The sequence below is a fragment of the Capricornis sumatraensis genome, chromosome 9 (genome assembly GCF_032405125.1).
Source record: "Capricornis sumatraensis isolate serow.1 chromosome 9, serow.2, whole genome shotgun sequence".
Classification (NCBI taxonomy): Eukaryota; Metazoa; Chordata; class Mammalia; order Artiodactyla; family Bovidae; genus Capricornis; species Capricornis sumatraensis.
This window is the reverse complement of record NC_091077.1, coordinates 72817675-72839451: the sequence shown is the minus strand read 5'-3', so window position 1 is coordinate 72839451 and position 21777 is coordinate 72817675. Positions and strand designations below refer to the sequence as shown.

Genomic DNA, 21777 nt, shown 5'->3' with positions numbered 1-21777 from the left:
TCATCACGCTCCAGGCATTGACCCCTTCTTAAAGGTCTGAGCCCCAGCCCTTGGGAATATTCTCCTAAGATGTCACCATGCAAATTTCAGCCTCACTTTCCCTGTTAATATCCTCACTTTTTCCTGATAGACATAGCAAGTGTAAGATTTTTGACTTATATTGTCATTCTGAAATCAGTATAATTAAAATATTCATCTACTCATGGAGACATCAGAGTGGACCTGAACAATGCTGAGAATCTTAGAACTCCAAGGCTCTCTAAGAGTTCTTAGTAGTGGAAGCAATTTGTCTGCCTGGATGTGAAAAAACTGTCCTGGTCTGGGATTAAGACCCTTCAGTAATTCTGTGAGATAAAGAACTCCAGACCAACCATCTGGGATGCCAATAACAGAAAAGGATAGTATCGATAAATAAAAAAGAAGTTATTTATATCAACTCCAGTCATTAACTAATTACAGAAATGGGGACTCTAGGAGCTATACATAGCTTATCCCTTGCTTGGTATTATTTGGAGAGGGATAGATATATCTCTGTCTATCTATAAAGACCACATAGACATTTAGACATTAATATTTGAATATATTATGTGCTTTCTTTTGACCTCCTCTATCCTATCCTCTTATTATTTTGTATAAAGGTGGTTTCATCATAGATAGGTTTACAACTGAGTCTCTAGGAAACAGAATATTCAGGTAGGACTGCAGTTGTAATAGAAGATTAAATATCATCATAAATGGATGCTGTGATTGTTACTTAGAAATGAACATGATGGATGTTTGGATTTTGCATATCTCCTTTTTGGACAAATGAAGAGAGCTCTTTTTGTTTGTATAAAGAGTCATTGTATCTTATTGTGAAATTGTATGAATATGTACAGAAGTGTGTATATGGTACCAAATAACCAGAGCAATGAATTATTTCAGTTATTAAGCACTTTTCTATCAGTTCAAAATCCAACCTTCTATACTCTTAAAAAGTTTGTGATGCTTCAGCTAAACTGCTTAGTTTTCATTTTTCCTCTGCCACTAGGATTTCTATCAGCTTCTTCCAGTAGGAGAAACTCAAGAGAGACTAAAAAGCAGATGAAAGGGGAAAGGAATAGTCTTTCAGTTAAGTCTGTTACAGTCTTAACTTTGCCTTTTGATGTCACCCTTCACCTTGAGACAGCAGTTGATTCGTATCCAGTTCGGGTTCTTTGTGAACAAGCTCTGTTTTGCTCTCCCAAAGGCAGCAGCTTCAATCAAGCAGTCCCTCCTCCCTGTGAGTCTGCTCTCAAATGTGTAAGTGTCCTCTCACAAGCTCCTGAGATGCTATTAATAGCAGCACATAAGAAGGCCTCAGAGGTCTGAGACCTCGCTCTGAGGAACCTCTTCCCTGATTACCGATAATCCCATAGCTAGGTAGCGACCTGTTCTTAGAGGTCTGATTCCCAGCTTTGGGTTTCTCTTCTTTGAGCTGCTGAACTACCATCCCCATTCAGGGGATGTCCTCTGTACAGATGATTGAGTCCAGCTCTAAAAGGCCTCTTGTGTAAGTTTTTAGGTTCTGTTAACACTATCTTGTTAAGTTGTGATATGAGATGTGAGAGTTGGATGTGAGATATGGATGTGAGAGTTGGAGTATAAAGAAAGCTGAGCACCGAAGAATTGATGCTTTTGAACTGTGGTGTTGGAGAAGACTCTTGAGAGTCTCTTGGACTGCAAGGAGATCCAACCAGTCCATCCTAAAGGAGATCACTCCTGGGTGTCCATTGGAAGGGCTGATGTTGAAGCTGAAACTCCAATACTATGGCCACTTGATGCGAAGAGCTGATTCATTTGAAAAGACCCTGATGCTGGGAAAGATTGAGGGCAGGAGGAGAAGGGGACGACAGAGGATGTGATGATTGGATGGCATCATCAACTTAATGGACATGGGTTTGGGTAGGCCCTGGGAGTTGGTGATGGACAGGGAGGCCTGGCATGCTGTGGTTCATGGGGTTGCAGAGTCAGACATGACTGAGTGACTGAACTGAACTGAACTAACACTATCTTCCTCCCTTTGGTGTCTGACTCCTTTACTATCTCTGTTACTCATTTAACAGTTTTTTCTGTATTAAATTCTCTCTGTTGAAATATTTTGTCTGGTTTTTATTTTATGCAGTCTTAATTTGATCCCTAGTTCATACAACTAGGATAAGTCATCTTCCCATTCAAACACTCTGTCCCTTGTCTGTTTAACTAGGGGGTGGGGGTTACAGAAGGAGGGGTATAAATAATACCTGGCTTTCACAACTTGTTTTCTGAGAAATGCTAGTCAAGCATTTCCTTCTTGCAAGATAATACTTATGGCCATGTGGACTTGGGAAATGTTAACTACTCTAGAAAACTGTGAGAGAATCACATTGCACATAAGCATAATCAAGGCTCTGAGAAGCCCACCAGAAAAGAAACCTATTTTACTTTGATTCAATAGCTCCCCTCAAATTCTTTAACTCAGGAAACTCTTTTCTTTTCAGTTATCCTTTCTTACCGCTTTATGACATACACTGAGAAATTCTTAGCAGTTCAAAAGTTATGCAAATTTTTTTTTCAAGATACTTTCATTGAGGAGAAATCTAATGCCTATAATATATAATAGTTTTAATGGGTTTTATTTATCTTTTTCAGCTCTAAGCATAGATGTTGACTGATGGTAATGTGCTTTGTAGTGAAATGTATAGTAAATGCTGAGGCAGGGCAGGAAGAATGTTAGAATACCAGGAAAATTATTTCAGAAAATGAAAGGCAAAGTGAGAGAATTTTGGAGGGGATTATAGGACAGACTCACATATGGTTAAGTGAACAAGCTATGGATTCAGCTGCTTAGGTATGACTCTCAGCTCTAGCACTTGACTACCAGTTGATTCTGAACAAAGTCATTCGTCTTCACTGTCCCTGGGTTTCTTATCTTTAAATGGAGCTAACAGTAGTATATATTTCACAAGTTTGTGAAGGAATTAAGTATAACATATTATAAAATGTGATTAACACCAAATTGCACTTAATTATTTCATGTAGTCTCAAAAACAGGAAAAGGCCTTGTATAATGACTTAATGTAGAAAATAAAAAAATTAGTAACGAAATGAATATAAGCTGTTCAAAATGGAAGGAAATTCAGAGGATGTCTATTCCATCCCCCTCATCCTATAGAACTACATCTCCCAGAGTCTAAGAGATTTGGTCATGGAGCTAATTGATAGGGAAGTTAGGTGGAGATTAGCTTCCTCACCCTCAGTAAAGCTATTTCAATTAAACTTTAATTTGTTTGACCATAGAATTTTTTTTTTTTTTGGTATTTTCCTGGTAAAAGGCATGAGTAGTAATTCCAGAACATTTCTTTCTGGGTTCAGAGGTCTGGCTGATCTCAGTGATTTTTAAGACCCAGCTATGGTTAGTGAGGAATTTATTATCTGCACAAACCATACCACATGCTTTCTCCTGCTTCTAGTTCCTGTTTCCCTAACATCATTCTGTGTGGGAGAAATATGGGTAGAGTTAGCATCAGGAGGAGCTGAAATAGAAAGGGATAAAAATAGTCTCATTCATTTTTTTTTCAGCTTGATTGAGGTACAATTGATAAATAAAGTTGTAAGATAATTAAAGTGTACAATGGGATGATTTAATATATGTATACATTGTGAAATGATTTCCTCTTTCAAGTTAATTAACATATCCATCATCTCATGTATTTACTTTTTTTGATGAAAACATTTAATTTCTACTCTCTAAGCAAAGTTCAATTGTACTATACAATGTTACCAACTATAGTCACCATTCAGACCCTATTTATCTTATAACAGAAAGCGTGTTGAATGAGCAGAAAAGAGATGAAGGACTGACTACTGGAATACAAACTCATTTTCTTTTAGAACTGGATGACCGAGTCTGCTACTCATATTTTCTACCTCTCAGAATCCCGAGGGACACTAACACTGGGGAGGTAACCACTTCACTTCCCCATACTTGAGGCAACTCTTCGGAGCTTTATCAAACAGATCCAGAGAACCATGTTTATTATTGTTTTGTTTAGTGATACACTTAGAAAGATAAAGAATATGAGATATAAGAACAGTCATAATATACAAGCCTTCTACCACTTCATGGAATTATGATGAACATATTATTTTAAAAGAAGAACTTAATGAGATACAACATGTACTGCAGTCCAGCTGAAGCTATATACAATGCATATATAGTTTATGATCTATGTATAATTCATATGTATAAAAACAACATACTTTACTGACGTAAAATAGCACAGCAAGGTTTAAAACAAATGGCTAAGCTCAATGCAGGCTTTACAGTGCCCTGAAAGCCATTTTACTAGCATAAAGGCCTCCAACATGCTGGTATTAACCTACTGATAAATATTTAGACTATTTATATTTGTTCTCTTCAGAACTAAGCCAAAATAAATACATTTTAAGGCAACCTTTAGAAGTGTCAGCATTTCTTATTTTATCTGCTTTGTGGCAAATGTTATTCACAGTGACAATTAAAATATTGAACAATGAAGGACAAAGATTGACAAATTCATCCTGAATCCATTGTATCCTTTTATAAAATTTTCTCTAATGTACAGAAAAGTCATATTCTTTAGCAACCTTCACCTTCCAATTGTGAAGAGTAATATTATTGCTTTTCTGCCCATACAGGCTTACTCAAAGTTATATGTTGGAGATGTCAATTTTGATTTCATGTTCAGAAAAGCATCTGTACAAGTCTCATTGCTATTTTTAAAAATTCAGAAAACAAGAACTTACTGAATACAGGTTATTATGGCTGCAAGCTATTCCACACTGTTGCTCACTTCCATTGTATCTTTGGATAGATAAACTATCCAATATACAAGGTTGAATCCTGCAAATGCAACTGGGAAGAGAATCCGAGAATACTGGTCTATTTTACTGGTACCTCCAAAGGTTGGAGAGAGGGGTGGGGGGGTTACAGGTGTTGACTGTAAGATGGGAGCTCTTGCGAGGACTTTGCTGGCCTCAGGGGATGGAACTATTGGCAATGTCAGAGATGTGATTCTTTTCTTCAGATGGTACTTGGAATCAGGATGCTGTAGAGGAAAATATACATATATATTCTGCTTAGGTAAAGGAACAGACATTACTCATTCATTTTATCATCATTGACACATGTTTGCTGACACTTTATTATATAAGTTGAGCTTCCCTGTGGCTCAGATGGTAAAGAGTCTGCCTGCAATGTGGGAGACCGGGGTTCAATCCCTGGGTCAGGAAGATCCCCTGGAGAAGGAAATGGCAACCCACTCCAGTACTCTTGCCTGGAAAATCTTATGGATGGAGGAGCCTGGAAGGCTACAGTCCATGGGGTCACAAAGAGTCAGACACAACTGAGCAACTTCGCTTTCTTTCTCTTTCTTTCTATCATATAAATTAAAGTACCAGCAATTTTTTTTTCTTTGTTTGAAGTAGACCATTTTTAAAGTCTTTATTGAATTTGTTATACTATCGCTGCTGTTTTATGTTTAGATTTTTTGGCCATGAGGCATGAGGGATCTTAGCTTCCTGATTAGGGGTTGAACCTGCACCCCCTGCGCCTGCAATGAATTGGTAGGCAAAGTCCCAACCACTGGATCACCAGGGCAGTGTCATCAAATTCTTAATAATATTTGATAGTGCTACTTCTCCAAGAAAGTGGTAAAACAAATTCTAAAAACATTGATTTACTAACAGCCACTGATGATAGCTCAGTTGGTAAAGAACCTGCCTGTAATTCAGCAGACCCTGGTTGGATTCCTGAGTCAGGAAGATCCCCTGGAGAAGGGATAGGCTACCCACTCCAGTATTCTTGCCTGGAGAATTCCATGGACTATATAGTCCACGGAGTCTCAAAGAGTCATACATGACTGAGCAAATTGCAATTAATATCCTATAATTTAATACATCAGCAATTGATGCCAAGCATGATCCATGTCCCAGGAACTGTGTTGAGTATTGTACTATTAGGAAGAGATAAGCCAGGTTATAAGAGTTTATCCTCTCACCACCCCATTTATGCATAAACCTATATGGCAATGTGTATAGGCAACGAGAGGGAATGTCACGATGATAGGGAATTTCATTTTGCAGTATGTGGGCAATTAGTCAATACTGTAAAATAATAGCTCAGTTAAATGAGAGCATTCTTCTAGACATGTTCCCAGCCTACAGCCTAATCTTCACACATTCATAAATCTGAACCAACTGAGGTATGAACAATAGCATAAAAATTTTTAATTGCTCATGTACATCAAAAGCCAGGCACAAAGTAGAAATACCCTTACTATTTTTCCCTTGAAATGTGACTGCCTCTCGGTCCAGAGTTCTGTATTGTGAGCTTTCTGCTTCCTATTCAGAATTTCTCTACTGTCTCCTTCCATCTTAAGTTACCAAAAATGATACATTTACTAACCTCAGAATTATTATATGTTCTTTTCTATCATTAGCTTTTCTGTTCCACTGAAATCAGAGGACAACCAATCCTAGTCTTGAAAGGGATATTCGGTGCATTAAGTAACAGATGAGAGGCTGAGATCTAGATATGGGAACTGCTTCATCCACCCTTTCACAGCCAGTAATAAACCAGCCTGGTTAATCTCAGTGCTTGCTATATCCCAGCATCTTCTTTACTCTATAGTATCGAGCTTGCTTCAGAGACTCTGTTTGCTTTAGACACCTTTCAAAAGGGTGGAGACTAGGGGGACTTCTGATTCCTACTCTTTCTTATCTACAGCCTGTAATAATCACTCTCCTTGTGCCTAGGTTGTCCTTGCTGAGTCCCTGCCTTCACACACATGCTGTACATTATCCCTGCTCTTGTAAAACTGCCTTGTTTCCTCTCTGGCAGCAAAATCACCACTTTGCTGCCCGGCAGGGTGTGTTATTCACATGGACAGACTCCCATGGCTTTAGACAGCAGCCCCATGGCAACAGCATGAGGCGGCCGCCTCCCCGGTGCCGGTGGAACCGCAGGACCGGAACAGCCCACCGATGCGGTGACACTTGGACTCTGGGAAAACAACAACCCCGAGAACCTCTTCTCCCTCTCCTCCTGAATTTTGCTTTTGATTTGTCGTGGATGTTGCTGAACATCTAAATAGTAATAGTCATCATAGAGAATTCAAGCCCACTGTGCTTTGGGGGGCCATAGTAAACCCTGTTTCTTTACCAAAAGCAAGAATAAATCACTGTAAAGTCTGATTTGACTTGACCATGGTGAATTTCAAGCAAAGAATATGTTTACCTGTTATCTGTTGACCAGATATTGGGCTAGGCACGGTGGACAGAAGTAAATAAATCAAAGGTGTTGGAGGTAGAAGAGAGTTTAGAATAGAAGATTGCCCAGTCTACCTATCTTGAATAGGAAATAAGTGACATTTTCTATCAAAAATATGTGGCAACCTTCTTTGATTCTTTGCTTTATAAACCACTGTCACTCACTATTCATTCCTCAAAGTCAATTTTAAGCTTCACTTTCTTACTGGAGCCTCCTTTCTTTTCTCATGCCCTCATTGATTATTGTTTCTTTTTCAGTGCCTACATCTGTAATATACAATTTTCAATCTAGATATTGATATATGGGTATAATATCTGGCATTGTGCACAGCCGTCTTGTGTATTAGTCTGATTTACAAATAAACTGTTAAACAACTGAAAAAACTGACAACTGAGGACAACTGTGCCTAGGGTCACCGATAGTGTGTGGATAGGACCAGTGTAGTGGTATTCCAGTCTCAACATGCCTGTCTTAGAAGATAAGCATAGCATTGTTGGCAAAAGCTTTCTATCATGTTTCCCAAATTCTAATTTGAATTTTCAACTATTATATATGTTATCAAAATGTTCTTCACCTGAAAAAGAAAAATGTGTCACTATTTAATCCTTTAAAAAGAGTTCTCCTCCTTCCAGATATACAGAACATTAAAGTATCTTACTCTAATAAATTTTCTAAGTATCTTAATGGAGAATAAAGAGGGCAAGTCTTTAGAGCAGATCTTCTTTCTAAACCTGTCTTGATTTTTAATAGCATGCATTGTCTGTCTGTCACCTATGTTTCTTTCTTTTTAAGAGAGAAAGAGGGCAGGCATGAACAAGTTCATTGAGATGGAAAAGTATAAATTATAATCCAGCATAAATATATAATGTATTGTTTTATCTCCCTTTCTCTTTTGGAGATGTGGGGAGAAGTTATTTGTCAATCTCTTGGCATGTCACAGTGTCACAAATGACTTAATGAGAATTGCCAAATAGCCCTTGTTCAGAGTTAAGCAAGATCGTTCGAGACCTAATGCATGAAAAATTTATGCATAATAGCATTAGCTTGGAATTAAACATCTCCTATGATAGGATCCTTCTTTTCCTCATCTTCTTCCCTAGGCAGTCTCTATGGAGTGTTGCTTAGGAGTTAGAGGGCAACAGAGTCAGAAAGCCCTAGTCTGCAATCCCACATTTACTGCTTATCTGCTGTATGACTTTACACATGGCAAAGGAGTCATAGATTCTCCCTAAGCTTAAAGTTTCCATCTTTAAAGTTAGAGACAATAATCATTTCATCTGTAAGGATTTTTTCCCTTTCTTTAAGAACTCGAGAAAAAAAAATGTCTCTTTATCATATGCTTCCTGCCTACTTAGCTGTTACAGTTCTTCTTGCTATCATATCTTCCCTGTAAACATTACTTCTGTTGTGCTTCATCCCCCTTCCTGACTTGAAATCTCCTTAATGTAGAAATCTCTCTTAATGGTAGAGGGCATATTATTTTCATGTGTAAGTACTCCAAACTACCTAGCCAGTGCATAGAACACAGTGAATGCTTCATAAGCATATGCTAAATCAATAAATGAATGAAAATCTAAACATTTCCTGAGATTTATAAGAGTTTTCAGACAAAGAGAAGGGAACAAAATATTCATGATTGTTTTATATTTTAGCATATTGTTTATATTACATTATATTAAGTACCATGCTTCCCAGGTGGCACTAGTGGTAAAGAACTTGCCTGCCAGTGTAGGAGATGTAAGAGACATGGGTTTGATTCCTGCATCAGGAAGATACCCTGGAGGAGGGCATAGCAACTCACTCCAGTATTCTTGCCTGGAGAATCCCCATGGACAGAGGATCCTGGTGGGCTGCAGTCCAAAGGGTCACAAAGAGTTGGACAGAACTGAAGCAACTTAGCACACAGGCATGCACATAGGTACCATATCTAAGCACTTACCATTTACAAGCACTACTTGGCACTCTGCCTGCATTATTCTGCTTATTCCTAGAGTCTCTAATGTAATAATATTTTGTTTTAGAGATGAGCTAGTGAAGGTATAAGCAGGAAGCTGACACAAGTGATAAGTGGTAGCACCTGAATTCAATCCCTCTTAGATGCCTAAAAGCAGGGGTCCCCAAGCTCTGGGCCACAGAGAGCTTGGGGACCCCTGTCAGATGAGAGGCAGCAATAGATTAGAAATAAAGTGCACATTGAATGCAATGTGCTTAAATCTTTCCAAAACCATCCCCCAATCCTGTTCATGGAAAAAATTATCTTCCATGAAATCGATTCCTGGTGCCAAAAATGTTGGGGACCACTGCTAAGAACATAATCTTAATAAATACTCTTTTCCCTTCCCATCAGCTTTAGGGTTTAGGGCATGGTCGTTTCTCAGCCACAAAGTTACTGACATATTGATACTTCTTAGTTGTGGGGACTGTCCTGTACATCATGGGGTCTTGAGTAGCATCCTTGTCCTCTATCCATAAGATACCTGTAGCACCCCCATCCTCAGAGTTTTGACAATCAAAACTATCCTTGTAGCATGACATACGTCCTCTCGGGACAGCCACCATTGAGCATCACTGGTTTAGAATTACACTGCCTCATTGTATAGCGATGGCTGGGGGTTTTCTGTGCTAAGTCACTTCAGTCATGTCCAGCTCTTTGTGACCCTATGGACTGTAGCCTGCCAGGCTTCTCTGTCCGTGGGGATCTCCAGGCAAGAACTCTGGAGTGGGTTGTCGTGCCCTCCTCCAGGGGATCTTCCTGATCCAGGGACTGAACCCACATCTCTTATGTCTCCTGCATTGGCGGGCAGGTTTTTTACCACTAGTGCCACCTGGGAGGTTTCTAGCAGTCAACGAATACAAGCTTCTCAAGGAAATGCCAGAGAGGTGAATAACCCACACGCTGGATAATCAGTTCCTGGATAATGAGAAATCGGCAGTATAGAGACTGGACATCTAAAATTTAGAAGAATCACATTGAGTTTCTGAAATGAAAAGAAAGCCAATTTTGCAAGCCATTCAAGCTACAGGTTTGCATCAGATTCTGCCTGCCCTACTGTAAGCTCAGCAGCTTCAGTTGATGGTAAAATAGGCTTTTGTCAGAGTCCAGATGAGGGCTCAGCTTGGGGCTGTCACTCTTTTGAGTGGAACACCTGTGGTTTTGAATTTTTCCAGGGCTCCCCTGCTGCTCAGTGCCATCCTGCCTTTGGTATTTTTAGAGCATGGCTTTGTTTTAGGTAACGCCATATTGCAAAGGTACTTGGAGTCACACTGGACGTTGTGACAGTCAGTTATTTGGTATAAGGATAAGGCATTTGGGAAGTACTAAGAGCAATTTTGATACCATATTCAGTGAGTCTAACATATTAAAGAGGCGGGAGCAATGGGTTACCTCCTAGGGGAGATGTTCCAACCAGGACTGCATTACTCTAGGGCAAACAAAGCATCTGCTTTTAACCGGGGCACCAAAAACAAGAGAACATATTTTTGAAAACATTTAGTATTTGGCAATTTTTTAAAGGATAGTATTATTAATGATGGAGAAAACAAACTCTGGGAGCAGAGACAATTCCAGAATATCTACAGAGAAGCAGCTTATTGGTAGCAATCGGGTAGGTCAGTGGTGCTAGAGACATGTCTGAATACCACACTGAAATGTTTGGAGGGTCCTGAAAGGAATACTGGGTGGGGATTTGATGGAAGGTATAGGGAAAGAGCTAACTGCCTACACTTCTCATCTGACCCACCCCACCCTCTCTATAAGTCGTATGATGGTGCTACTATGGGAAAGAGGCGTCATGATCTTCCTGGTGCTCAGAGTCTCTGATGGCCTTAATTCAATTGCTAGTTCTTTGGAGTAATGATAGTACTCAAAGAAATCTCAGCAATGTTAGGGACACGGGAGGTAAATCTGTGCTTCATATTTCTCTACACAGGTGAAGGGCAACATGGTTATGGCCCAGCAGATGTTTCAGCCTTGAAAAGAGTACAGAAAGGACAACATGTCTTACTTCCCTCTCTGTGCCCAAGTTGCTAATAACTGACTTAGTGTCTCTAGATCAGGGCCAGGCTCATCTTTCTGTTCCCAACATCGGCACCACTTCCTCCAGAATCACCCCCTCTAGACTGAGTGAATACTCTTGCATGGTCCTTCTTCAGCCTACTATACATCTATAACCACAACCTTTATCACAGCGCATTGTCAGGGCTCCTTGATCTCCCTCTCTTCCTGCTTGATGGGCAGTTCCATCACAGAAGAGGCTCTATCGATGTTGCTTACTAATCAATTCTCAGTGTTCTACAGAAGGTCTGCATGTAAAGGCACTTAACAAATGCTTATGGTATGAATCATTTTAACACATAGGTACTCAATAAATTGGTGTCAGGTGACAAAAAATAAACTGTGTAATCAGTATAAACACAGTTATTCTCTCAACTAATTAAATTTTGGTCAACTTATAGATAATTTGTGAAAAACATCACACCTTGCATGAAAAAGGGAAGTCACACTGGATGTGTTGAGCAGTGGTGCAGAGGATTCGTTCTTAAGAGCTTGGTGGTGAGGACTTAGATGTTTAAAATAAAAAGAATACTAGGGAAACATTCCAAAAGAGATCAGAGTCTAAACTCAGTCTTATCTACAAAATAAGTACACCCTAGACAAATAATACGTTCTGAAACATAAATACAGGAGTACTTTCTAATGGCTGAATAGCATACCATATAAAAACAATATGGAAAGATACCATATAAGCGGGAAAGAAGCACTGGACAATTTCTTCTCAAAATCTAAAAATATAAAGTCTCCACTTCCAAATGCCTTAAAAACAGAAAGATTATTAATCTGTAGAACACTTCTGAAGATTTAGATTTAGTCTCTTCAGATATGAGTACTAGATTTTTAATGTCTGAATTTCTTTATCATTATTATAAACTTCAAGGTCAAATTCAAAGTGATCAAGTTTTCACATTCACTCTAACCAGTTTCCTGTGAAAAACAATGTGCACTTTAAAACATACAATTTAGAATCACATGAAATATCCAAGCACTTAATCTCATTTCAACTTTGCCATATTGGTTTGCTATTTCAATGTCCAACTTACCCAAATAATGTTATTTTGATTACAACTGAATAGGCATTTTTAAATGTCATGGTATTTGAAAGAAAAAATGACCTTGTAATCATAATATACCATTGTGCTATATAAATTCCAAATATGTAATTTATGTTTGTTCCTCTATATTATAAAAGGCAATTGCCAAGTTTTGACATAAAGAAATAAAATGTACATGTTCTAAGCAATCATCTGTATTTATTTCTTGATGCTTACAAGGTTTATATTGTTAGGTTTGGTTACTTTTGGTTTTTATTTTTATACTTTGATTTAGCCTTTCAGAAACAGAAGTCTCCTTTTCATTGCCTTGAAATATTATAAATGGAGCCAGGTTTAGAAATATAATTTTTCATAGGAAAAAAAAGTCAACTTGCAAGGAAAAAAGTACTTTGAGATGATTTGAATGCAATTTTTATATACAGGTTCCAAAGGACAGGCTAATTATATGTTAGTATATTAGAACTATTAGAAGATAGTCTATATGAAGACCTGAGATCTTAAATTCCATCTTATTAATAAATTATACTTTTAAAATAATAGATGCAGGGAATGATAACTCTTTCTCCAAGGATTTGAAATCATATCCTTCTCAGTAATCCATATTTTTAAAAAGTTGAAGTAAGGAAGTTGGTCTTTCCTTTTGTCTCGATATCAGATCAATGACTATATTCAAAATCACTCTTCTTCTCTTTTTCTCTTGAATTTCTCCTTTTATTTTTACTATACTTGTCAAATAAGACACTGTTAAATGGTTTTTGATAAATATCAGTTCTTCTTCCTTTCTAGATATATGTTAATATATGACCTTTGGGCAATATAATAATTATGTGTCTATATAAGTACAGACAGGTTGTAACATAATCACAAGGTTTTGTAACATAATCACAAACAAAATTCTCAAAAATACTTAAATTTATCTTTTGTGAAAAATATAATTTTCAACTCATTTGAACTAGGTCTTCAGACTAACATATTTTTGTTGTAAATTTATATTTTTGTGACCTTTGAAAACACATGTGTGGGGATGTGTGCATGCTCAATCATGTCCAATTCTTCGCAACTTCATGGACTGTAGCCTGCCAGGCTCCTCTGTCCATAAGATTTCCCAAGGAAGAATACTTGAGTGGGGTGCCACTTGCTCCTCCAGGGGATCTTCCCAGCCAAGGGATCAAACCCACATCTCTGGAGTCTCCTGCATTGGCAGGTGGTTTCTTTACCACTACTGCTACCCAAACATCATTAAATAAAGAATTTTGGAAATCACCTTACCTACATTCAGAAAAGGTTTTTTATTTTTATTTTTGTTTATTTATTTATTTATTTATTTACTTTTTACCCAGTGGTATGTACTCTTTCATAGTCGGTCTCTGAGAAAGTGCTGGGAGGTTAGGGCATATAGCTGTGAATATTAGGATTTTTGGAATCAATTCTTAGTTTTTCTGAGTGATTAATGTTTCCCTTCTCCGAGCCTCTGTTTTTTATTTTCAAGTGTAATTTGACTGGATCACTGGATGGCAGACCTCTTTTTTAATGAGGTCTAATTTAAGGAAAAACTCTTTAAATGATTAATTGCTACTTACCATGGACTGATCTTATCCTTTGGAGAAAATGCAAATTCTCAAACAAGTTTCTTAGTTTATCAAAGAGAAAAGTTTCAATAAAAATCATCTTTTAAAGCCAATAAATAGCTCAGTATTTGGAAAATAAAATACATATAGTGTTATAATTCTTACTGTAAAATTTAAGCAAAGATTAACTGGTTTTGTGATTTGGAAATATTCATGAGAATTGAACAATTATAAACATATTTCCAATTCAAATTGTCTGCATTACTTGATTTTGCTCTTTTTTCAAGACCTACAGTTTAGAGTTTGAATTGAAGTAAAAATGTATAATTGTCAATCAGTTCTACAATCCTTTTTTAAGAAGTACATGCAATTTAATTGTGAGAATTTATTCATATACATAATTGAAATTTGAGGGCACATTTATGACCCTTGAATTATTAATGCTATCATTTATTTTTTATTAAAAAATGCTTTGGGGACCAGCATTTAGTCACCACAAATCTAAACTTAATTTTATAGGTATTTTTCACTGATTAAGTCTTTGCAAAAATTAATATGCATAAAATATGCATATTATATACATATACCATGAATGTGAACATGAGAATGTTTTCATGTGAATCAAAAACTTAGCTTATGACTCAGCATTCACAGAATCTAATATACACATCTTGCCCCTCTGGATTAAAGCAACAAGCGGATTTCTAACAAAAATTGCTCATAGGAGTCCCTGTTGGTTTCCTTCAGACTCTGGAGCCTCATTAGGAATGTTTTTTTTCTCCCTGGTTGGTATATGGGAGAACGTTATTCTCCCTGGTTGGTATATGGGAACCCGTTCAAAGGAAGCACCTAAAGGCTGAGAATTTTCTCATCTCCTCTGAGCACTTGGAATCTGCCAGTACTAGTGAGGATGATGAAAGAGGAATACCAAAAGTTAAGAGCAAAGATAAATGAGGATTGTTGCTTGGCTTTTTCCTGTGAGGTTGGAGAAGTTGACCTTGGAACCAAAGTTACGTAACTGTATTACAAATATTATTTTGGGACTGTCTACTTGTTTGCAATAACTATTCGGGCTGCCTTTTCCTATGCAGTGTGGGTAACATTAGAAAAGTAAACAATTACCAAAACAATCTCAGCTTCCAGGGGTTCAGTCGCTTTTGCTATTGTCACTGGGGGTGAGGCTGCAATCTGCACCTTCCTTTTGGCCTTTTGTGTCTGAAGATTGGTAAAGTAGTTGACAGCAGCAAACTCAATAAGAGCAGAGAAGACGAAAGCAAAGCAAACAGCTATGAACCAATCCATGGCAGTTGCATAAGACACTTTTGGCAAGGAGTGCCGGGCACTGATGCTTAAAGTGGTCATGGTTAAAACAGTGGTGATTCCTAAAACGAGACAGAATAAGAAATGCAGTATTAGCATTTGCAATTGAATAGCAGGCTCAAATGGGAACTTGTTGGAGAAGATTTCAGTTACAAATGTAATTTTTGTTATTTATTTTTAATTGTTCACAATTATTATCATAGGCATTCATATTTTTGTATCCTTCAATACCTTGCATACATTGTAGTTGCTCAAAAAGTTATTTTTTGAAGTGATTTAGTTTAACAATAATAATGTAATAGTAAATTATTAGTACATGAGTAATACAATCTTGAACTTCTGATCGTATTTATTGCTGATATAAAATTTCATCATATTAATAAGTATTTGTATAGATGGTAAATATAAAATTAGATTTCACAATATTTTAATTTCTAGATTGGTTTTAAGATAAAATATTTAATCATGAGAAAATAATTTCATCACTCATCTTGCAGAGGTTTTCTGTCTTGGAGGATTTATATAATCCAAAGATGGTTAGCATCATATATATATTCTTTTATAATTTGCAGAAAGAGATATGTTTTAGTATGGTAAATTAAAAGGTCAAAATTCATCTGAGATTTCAGTTAAACTCAGGTCTTCCCTATGAACTACTAAACTTATAATCATGAAAGCTGAGGAAAAAATTGGGTTTTGTTACATAAGATATTTTCTGTTACAGCTCTTTTTCTTATTTCATTTTGTTCCATCACACTGTTAGTGATTCTATATAGCATAAATGTAACTAAATATTTAGGCTGAACAATAGGAAACTGGTGATATTTAACTGCGATTCATGGGGTCGTAAAGAGTTGGACACAACTGAGTGACTGAACTGAACTGAACTGAAGACCTAAAAAATGGCAAATTTTTTTATGATCCTCCCTAATGAAAGGGAGATATATTTTCTGTATTCATGGGTTCAATATCTTAACTTTTATTTTCATTGAATTACATGTCATTTTAAATTTTCTACTTTTTCTAGTTATGAAAAAGCAAATTGAGATAAATTCTCCAAAATAGGGCACGTGAAAGTCATAGGAAACCAGTGGGAATTCTTGCTGAGACAAATCTTTTGTTGATTCACCACACAAATTGTGATAAGGTGAAGGTTACTTCATATGAAACATGCGTCTGAATGAGATAGGAGTTTATTTACTTTGTGGACTGCAAAAGTTCACTGGTATGAATATTCCCCTTAAAATATGCAAGCAATGTGAGCTGGAGGATGATAGACAGTGGAGCCCAGAGAGTGAAGCGTACCAAAGACAGTTCTGGCTGGAACAGACTCCTTATTAATCCAGAAAGACACCTGGGAAAGAATGACTGTCATAATGCAAGGAGTGTAGATCTGTATCATGAAGTAGCCCATCTTCCTTTGCAAATGGAAATAAACTGTCATTATTACGTATTCACCTGTTGGAAGACAGGTATGTCAGTATTATCGCTGTTGACTGTGCAAAAATGTGCAGTTAGAAATAAATCTTACAGATCCTTAAATTAAGATGTATAGGAAGAAAATACCAAAGACATTTTTCAATGCATTACAAAGTTAGTCGATCAGCAGATGATAAAGACACCAGCTCATTGTTTTCTGTGGAGTTCTTTGTGTCGCATACATACAAAACTACTAACTCCAAGGCTATACAAATCTTTATATATGCACATGGTTGCAAAATCCATCTTAAAGCTACTCATCACTTTAAAGCTGCAAGTTATGCTGAGAATGGCTAATGCAGAGGAAAAACAAATAGATATTTTGAAAATGTGCACTGGAGTCACCTTGTAGGATTCTATTCACATGTTGGTTAAATTCTTACCTGTGTTAGATTTAATTGTCTCACTAGATACTGTTTGTCCAATCAGATCATACTGAAGAAGGCTTGAGGATTCTTCTGGGACTTCCACTGAGTAAAGTGGTCCTTTTTTCCATGTATATATGATTTCACTTTTGGGGTAAGCATCTGAATTTTTTAAACAAATTGCAGTAAATCTGGCTAGTTGTGTGTTTGTTTTTTTCTTTCAAAGCAAATCTTGTCCATTATGAAAAGAAAATACAAGCATAAATTAAAAAAAATATATTTTTCTTTAATCCTGGTGACCAAAACCTCTATATATAAGATTGACAGACATGATTAAGTAAGTTAATTCCAAGAATTATACAGAGAATATCAGAGTAGTAATTCTCTTTTGTTTTCCAGCCTGACTAAAACCAAATAATTATGTATTTTGAATACATTATTTAACTCTCAGAAGTATTTTGTCACTTACAACTGCCAAATTTGAGTGGACAAGCATGCCCATCCATAGGAAAGTTGACCAGTTTCATAGGACAGTCAGCGTTGATGGTAAGCCTAAGGAACATTGAAAGAAATGGTTCTGAGTCAGTATGATGGACAAATCCTTTGAGCAGAGGACAAAGAACTGAGGAAGCCTCACCTCATGGTGTATAGAATGGTTCCATTCTGCATTATTCTGAAGAGTTTATTAGGAGTTGTCATGTTGTGAGCAATTGATTTTTTGCCATTCCTGAAAAAAGTGTCAGGTGTCCAGATTTTACTGACCATCAGGTTATTCAAACTCAAAATCTCAGTTGGCCCCCCAAACTTCAACCTCTCATCTGTCCAAGTCTGGCGGAAAAAAACGTCCATCGTGTACTCCTAAGAGAAAGTAAGATATTCACGCATGCTGGGTAGATGGATCATTAAGAATAGTTTATTCACTAGCCTACATACTCAATACTAAAATTTAAGAAATAAAGCAACTTTTTATGACAATAGCCCATCAGGAGAACTATAACCAGTGAATTATTATTTTTCACACTGTAAGATTGTAATACTATTATAGACGATCGTGTTGATATTGTATAAACCTCCCTTCTTCACCTTCACCTTCAACATTCTTCCTTTTTTCTATCGGTAATCCATGTCTCTATCTACTGACCTCCTGATTTCTCCTTATTTAATTTAGAATAAAATATAAGATTTAATCTAGGTTTTGTTTCGGCCTTCCTACCATCAATTAGTAATATCATTCCTCTTAGCAACTTGTTTACCTTCAAAAATATATCTGAGCAACACAGTGCCACTTAGTACAGTTCCAAGGATAGAGAAACTTTACTTGATAAGCATACTTTGTCTGCACATCATAATTATTTTATATAGTTCTCAGAGAACATAAAAGCAAATATTACCATGATTACTCAAACAGAGCCTCATTTAAGCATGCATAATCAAAATTATGTTTTAATTTGTGGCTTTTATAAAATAACATTAAGAACTTAAGTATTATGATAAAGGCCTTTGCTAAAGTCAATGATAAATAGCAACTTATAATTATGTCAAAATATTGCCAAGAATTGCTTTGTATCCTTTATATGTTCCTTTATGAGACCCATTACTGCAAGTGGTGATTATATTTTAAAAATATGATTTGACATACAGTATATCCATATAATGGTGATCCAGGCTTTAACAAGCCTCTCTTGTATAAATACACTTAAAAAAGAGACACACGCATAAAATAAAGTTCTAAGTGTCCCCAGATTTCAATGCTACAGTAGAATATAGTTGTGATTATTTATTCTTGGTGTGAGTCATACTCAAATGAAAAAAAATTGATAGTTAAATTGTTGAGGATTCTGAAGAAATGCTGACTCTTTTTTCTCAACTCTTAAGACATTTACCTCCTAAAGTGCTCCTTGGTCTCTGCCCCTCTTCCTTGTTATTTTCTTTTTACTCTTCTCTCCTTTCCTTTCTCTTCCCCTTTTTACTCCTTTCCCCCTTTTTACATTTCTATTCCTTTCTTTTCTGCTTATATTCTCAGCTCAAAAAGCAGAAAATGAAAGTCTCTAATAGCTGTTAATCTAGAATTACATCCCCCTAGTACATTTAATGCACCACTTTCAAGAGTTATGTTTTTCTTCAGTTTTCATATTTATATTTTATTTTTGGGGGGCACACTCCCGGAGAAACATGAAAGAATATCATGATACACTTTGTTGTAAAAAACTGGTTCAGTTTTTCCCTGCCACTTACTATAAATACCCTCTTACGAATCCTACAGCCATCTGTACCTGGAACAGAGTTCCCAGAACACCTACTGGTCCATTTGCAAACATAAAAGGTGGACTGTGTTAGTCTTTCCAAAGGACTCCCTTTACTGGTCTAATAACATGTACTGAGAATGGTGCACTGCCAAAACAGCCACGTTTTATGTTTAATAGATCTTCTCAATATACTCTTACATGGCATTCCATCTTTGCTATTTTTTTCCTCCTCCATAAATTTCCTAAAACTTCATAAAAATGGGGGAGAATCTTCTCTTTGTAAGGAAGAATCGGCACTTGATATGTGAACAGAAGAGAGGATATCATCATCTTAAAAGTCTCCTCAGATTCATGTTCAAGCAGAGCCTTTAGTGAAATGTGAAGGAGATTTGGCCAATAATCTGCTCTAACGGCCATTCCTTCCCAGCATGAGCGCATATATTGCTTTTAGATCTGGGGCCAAGTTTGTTAACAATGTCCATTATCATTCATTCTGGGACTCAGTCCGTTCCTCCTTTAAGCAAAATTACTCTCCTCACTCAGCTCACTCACCATCTCCACGTCTGACACGGGCCCAAAACTTGTCACGTAAATGTCTGTTTTGACTTCAGTGACAGCACCTGAAATTAGCCCAAAGGGACATTTATCATCAATGACGTTAAGGGGATTGAACGGAACGACCATTTCGCAAAGTCCCTTCTCTCAGCCAGAATCTACAACCCATCCCAAAGTAATTCTAGTAGCAAGTGTCCTTTGGTTTTTCAGCTCTTAAAAACTCAAATTAGTTGCATTGTTTTGAATTTATCCCAGCCAAATTGCAAAGTTTAAGGAATGAAAGAAAACTGGGTTAGTATTCTAACAACTACAGTAATAATTAATGTTTAGTGATAGCTTTAATGGGACAAATACTTAAAAATGTGTTTTATATGAAGAATCTCATTTACATTCACACACCCTATGAGACAAGCACTGTTTATACACCCCGCCACTGTTGAGAAAGTGGAGGCTTAGAGAGTTCAAATGACTCACATATAAGGTCAGGAATTGAGGGAGGGACAGAGACTGGATGGCCCCCCGCCCCAACCCCAGTGCCCTGCAACTTCCCACTCTGCTATCCTGAGGCCTCTGGGCCTTGGACTGGCACTAAGGGGGAAGAAGGGCACGTATGCCACAGAGAGTCTAGGAAGGACTTTGCCTCTTACCTCCAAATCCCGGTCGCAGACGATTGTCGTAGCCTTCAAGCAAGTTGTCCAGGATCCGACTGATGTTTTTGGAATAGAAGTTTCCTTCATCTTCAAGTTTCCCTAGAGCATTTTCTACCCTGTGAGTAAACAGTCAATGATCCTCCCTCCCAGCCTCAGAGAAAATAGGCTGTTCATTCCAGCCTCGTCTACCCCACCATACAGATGAGCCATGCCATCCAGGTTGCTTCTATGATTTGGCATAGAAGTCACCCAGTGGATGTATGCTTGCCCTTTCCTTGGAGCTAAAAGGAAAAGTCAGAAAACAAAGTCTTACCAGAGAACAATGTACAGACAGGGCAGAGGCGACACCATCCTGCGGTGCACTGAGATGCCCGGCTCGCCCTCCTCCTGCCAGCTCCCCTTTTCCAGTTAACTAGAGCGCTCTCCAGGACCACTCATAGCCCTTCTTGTGTCCAGCCAGTAATCCAGTAGGTGAAGATGAAAAGGTTTCCAGCTAAACGTGGAGGGTTCCCTGATCTCTTCACTCTCCGTTCTGTTCTTTCACGTGGAACAAGGTGGTTTGGGGTCTTAGAGTATGTCCCAGTGGACATTTATCCTCCTCTGACTGACTCAGTTGGGGAATGAGAGTCTGGAGGGACAGTGCATGGTCAGAGAGCAGTGACAATAATCAAATAAGGCATTAGGGGAGATTAGAAGGGAGAAATTCACTGCTAGTTTTGGCATGGACTTAGCAGGGCCCTGTGAGGAAATCTGGACAACAGTGGCATCTTGCTGATTGAGATTATGTTCCAATGGGCTCAGCATTTATTATTTCTATGGTTCACAGAAGGATTTCTACATAGCTCTCACTGCTTAAAAAGTCTAACAATATTGAAGTCTTCTTGGATGCTCTTTCTGATTTCACCAGCTTTATAGCATCAGCTACCCCTTTCTTCTCTATTTAAATACTGGTTCTCATTCTTCTTTGAAAAAGCATTTAGAACACATCAGAACAACTCCTGACTATCTTGCTGTTGGATTAGTGTTCTGTTTTTTTTTTTTTTTTTTGCAAGTACTTTGCTGATCCTTCTTGTGAAATGTATGGCATCTCGAGCAAAGTTATAAAGTCCAATGCTGCCTGTAAGAGACAATATCTGGAAAGAGCTTACTAAGATCTCCATGTAGAAATGCTATAAG

The 21777-nt window shown here is 37.4% G+C and overlaps 1 protein-coding gene across 1 annotated transcript; it reads right to left on the bottom strand.

Moving 5' to 3' along the window:
- Positions 1-4811: 4811 nt before the first annotated feature.
- GABRA6 (gamma-aminobutyric acid type A receptor subunit alpha6) lies at positions 4812-20952 on the bottom strand. The gene is made up of 9 exons (XM_068979774.1): positions 20915-20952; positions 20599-20717; positions 19949-20016; positions 17788-18008; positions 17620-17702; positions 17169-17312; positions 16612-16764; positions 15109-15368; positions 4812-5087 (listed from the first exon to the last, which is right to left on the bottom strand). The coding sequence occupies exons 1-9, from the start codon at positions 20950-20952 to the stop codon at positions 4812-4814; spliced, it is 1362 nt and encodes a 453-aa protein (XP_068835875.1).
- Positions 20953-21777: the final 825 nt, after the last annotated feature.

What these genes read in the sequence shown, in the direction of transcription:
- GABRA6 (XM_068979774.1), bottom strand. Translation starts at nt 20,952, where the DNA reads ATGGTGTCGCCTCTGCCCTGTCTGTACATTGTTCTCTG. An exon ending in TCTGCGACCGGGATTTGGAG is followed by an intron (nt 20,017 to 20,598) that starts GTAAGAGGCAAA and finishes GGCTAATTTCAG; the next exon opens with GTGCTGTCACTGAAGTCAAA. An exon ending in ACCATTCTATACACCATGAG is followed by an intron (nt 17,703 to 17,787) that starts GTGAGGCTTCCT and finishes AATGTTCCTTAG; the next exon opens with GCTTACCATCAACGCTGACT.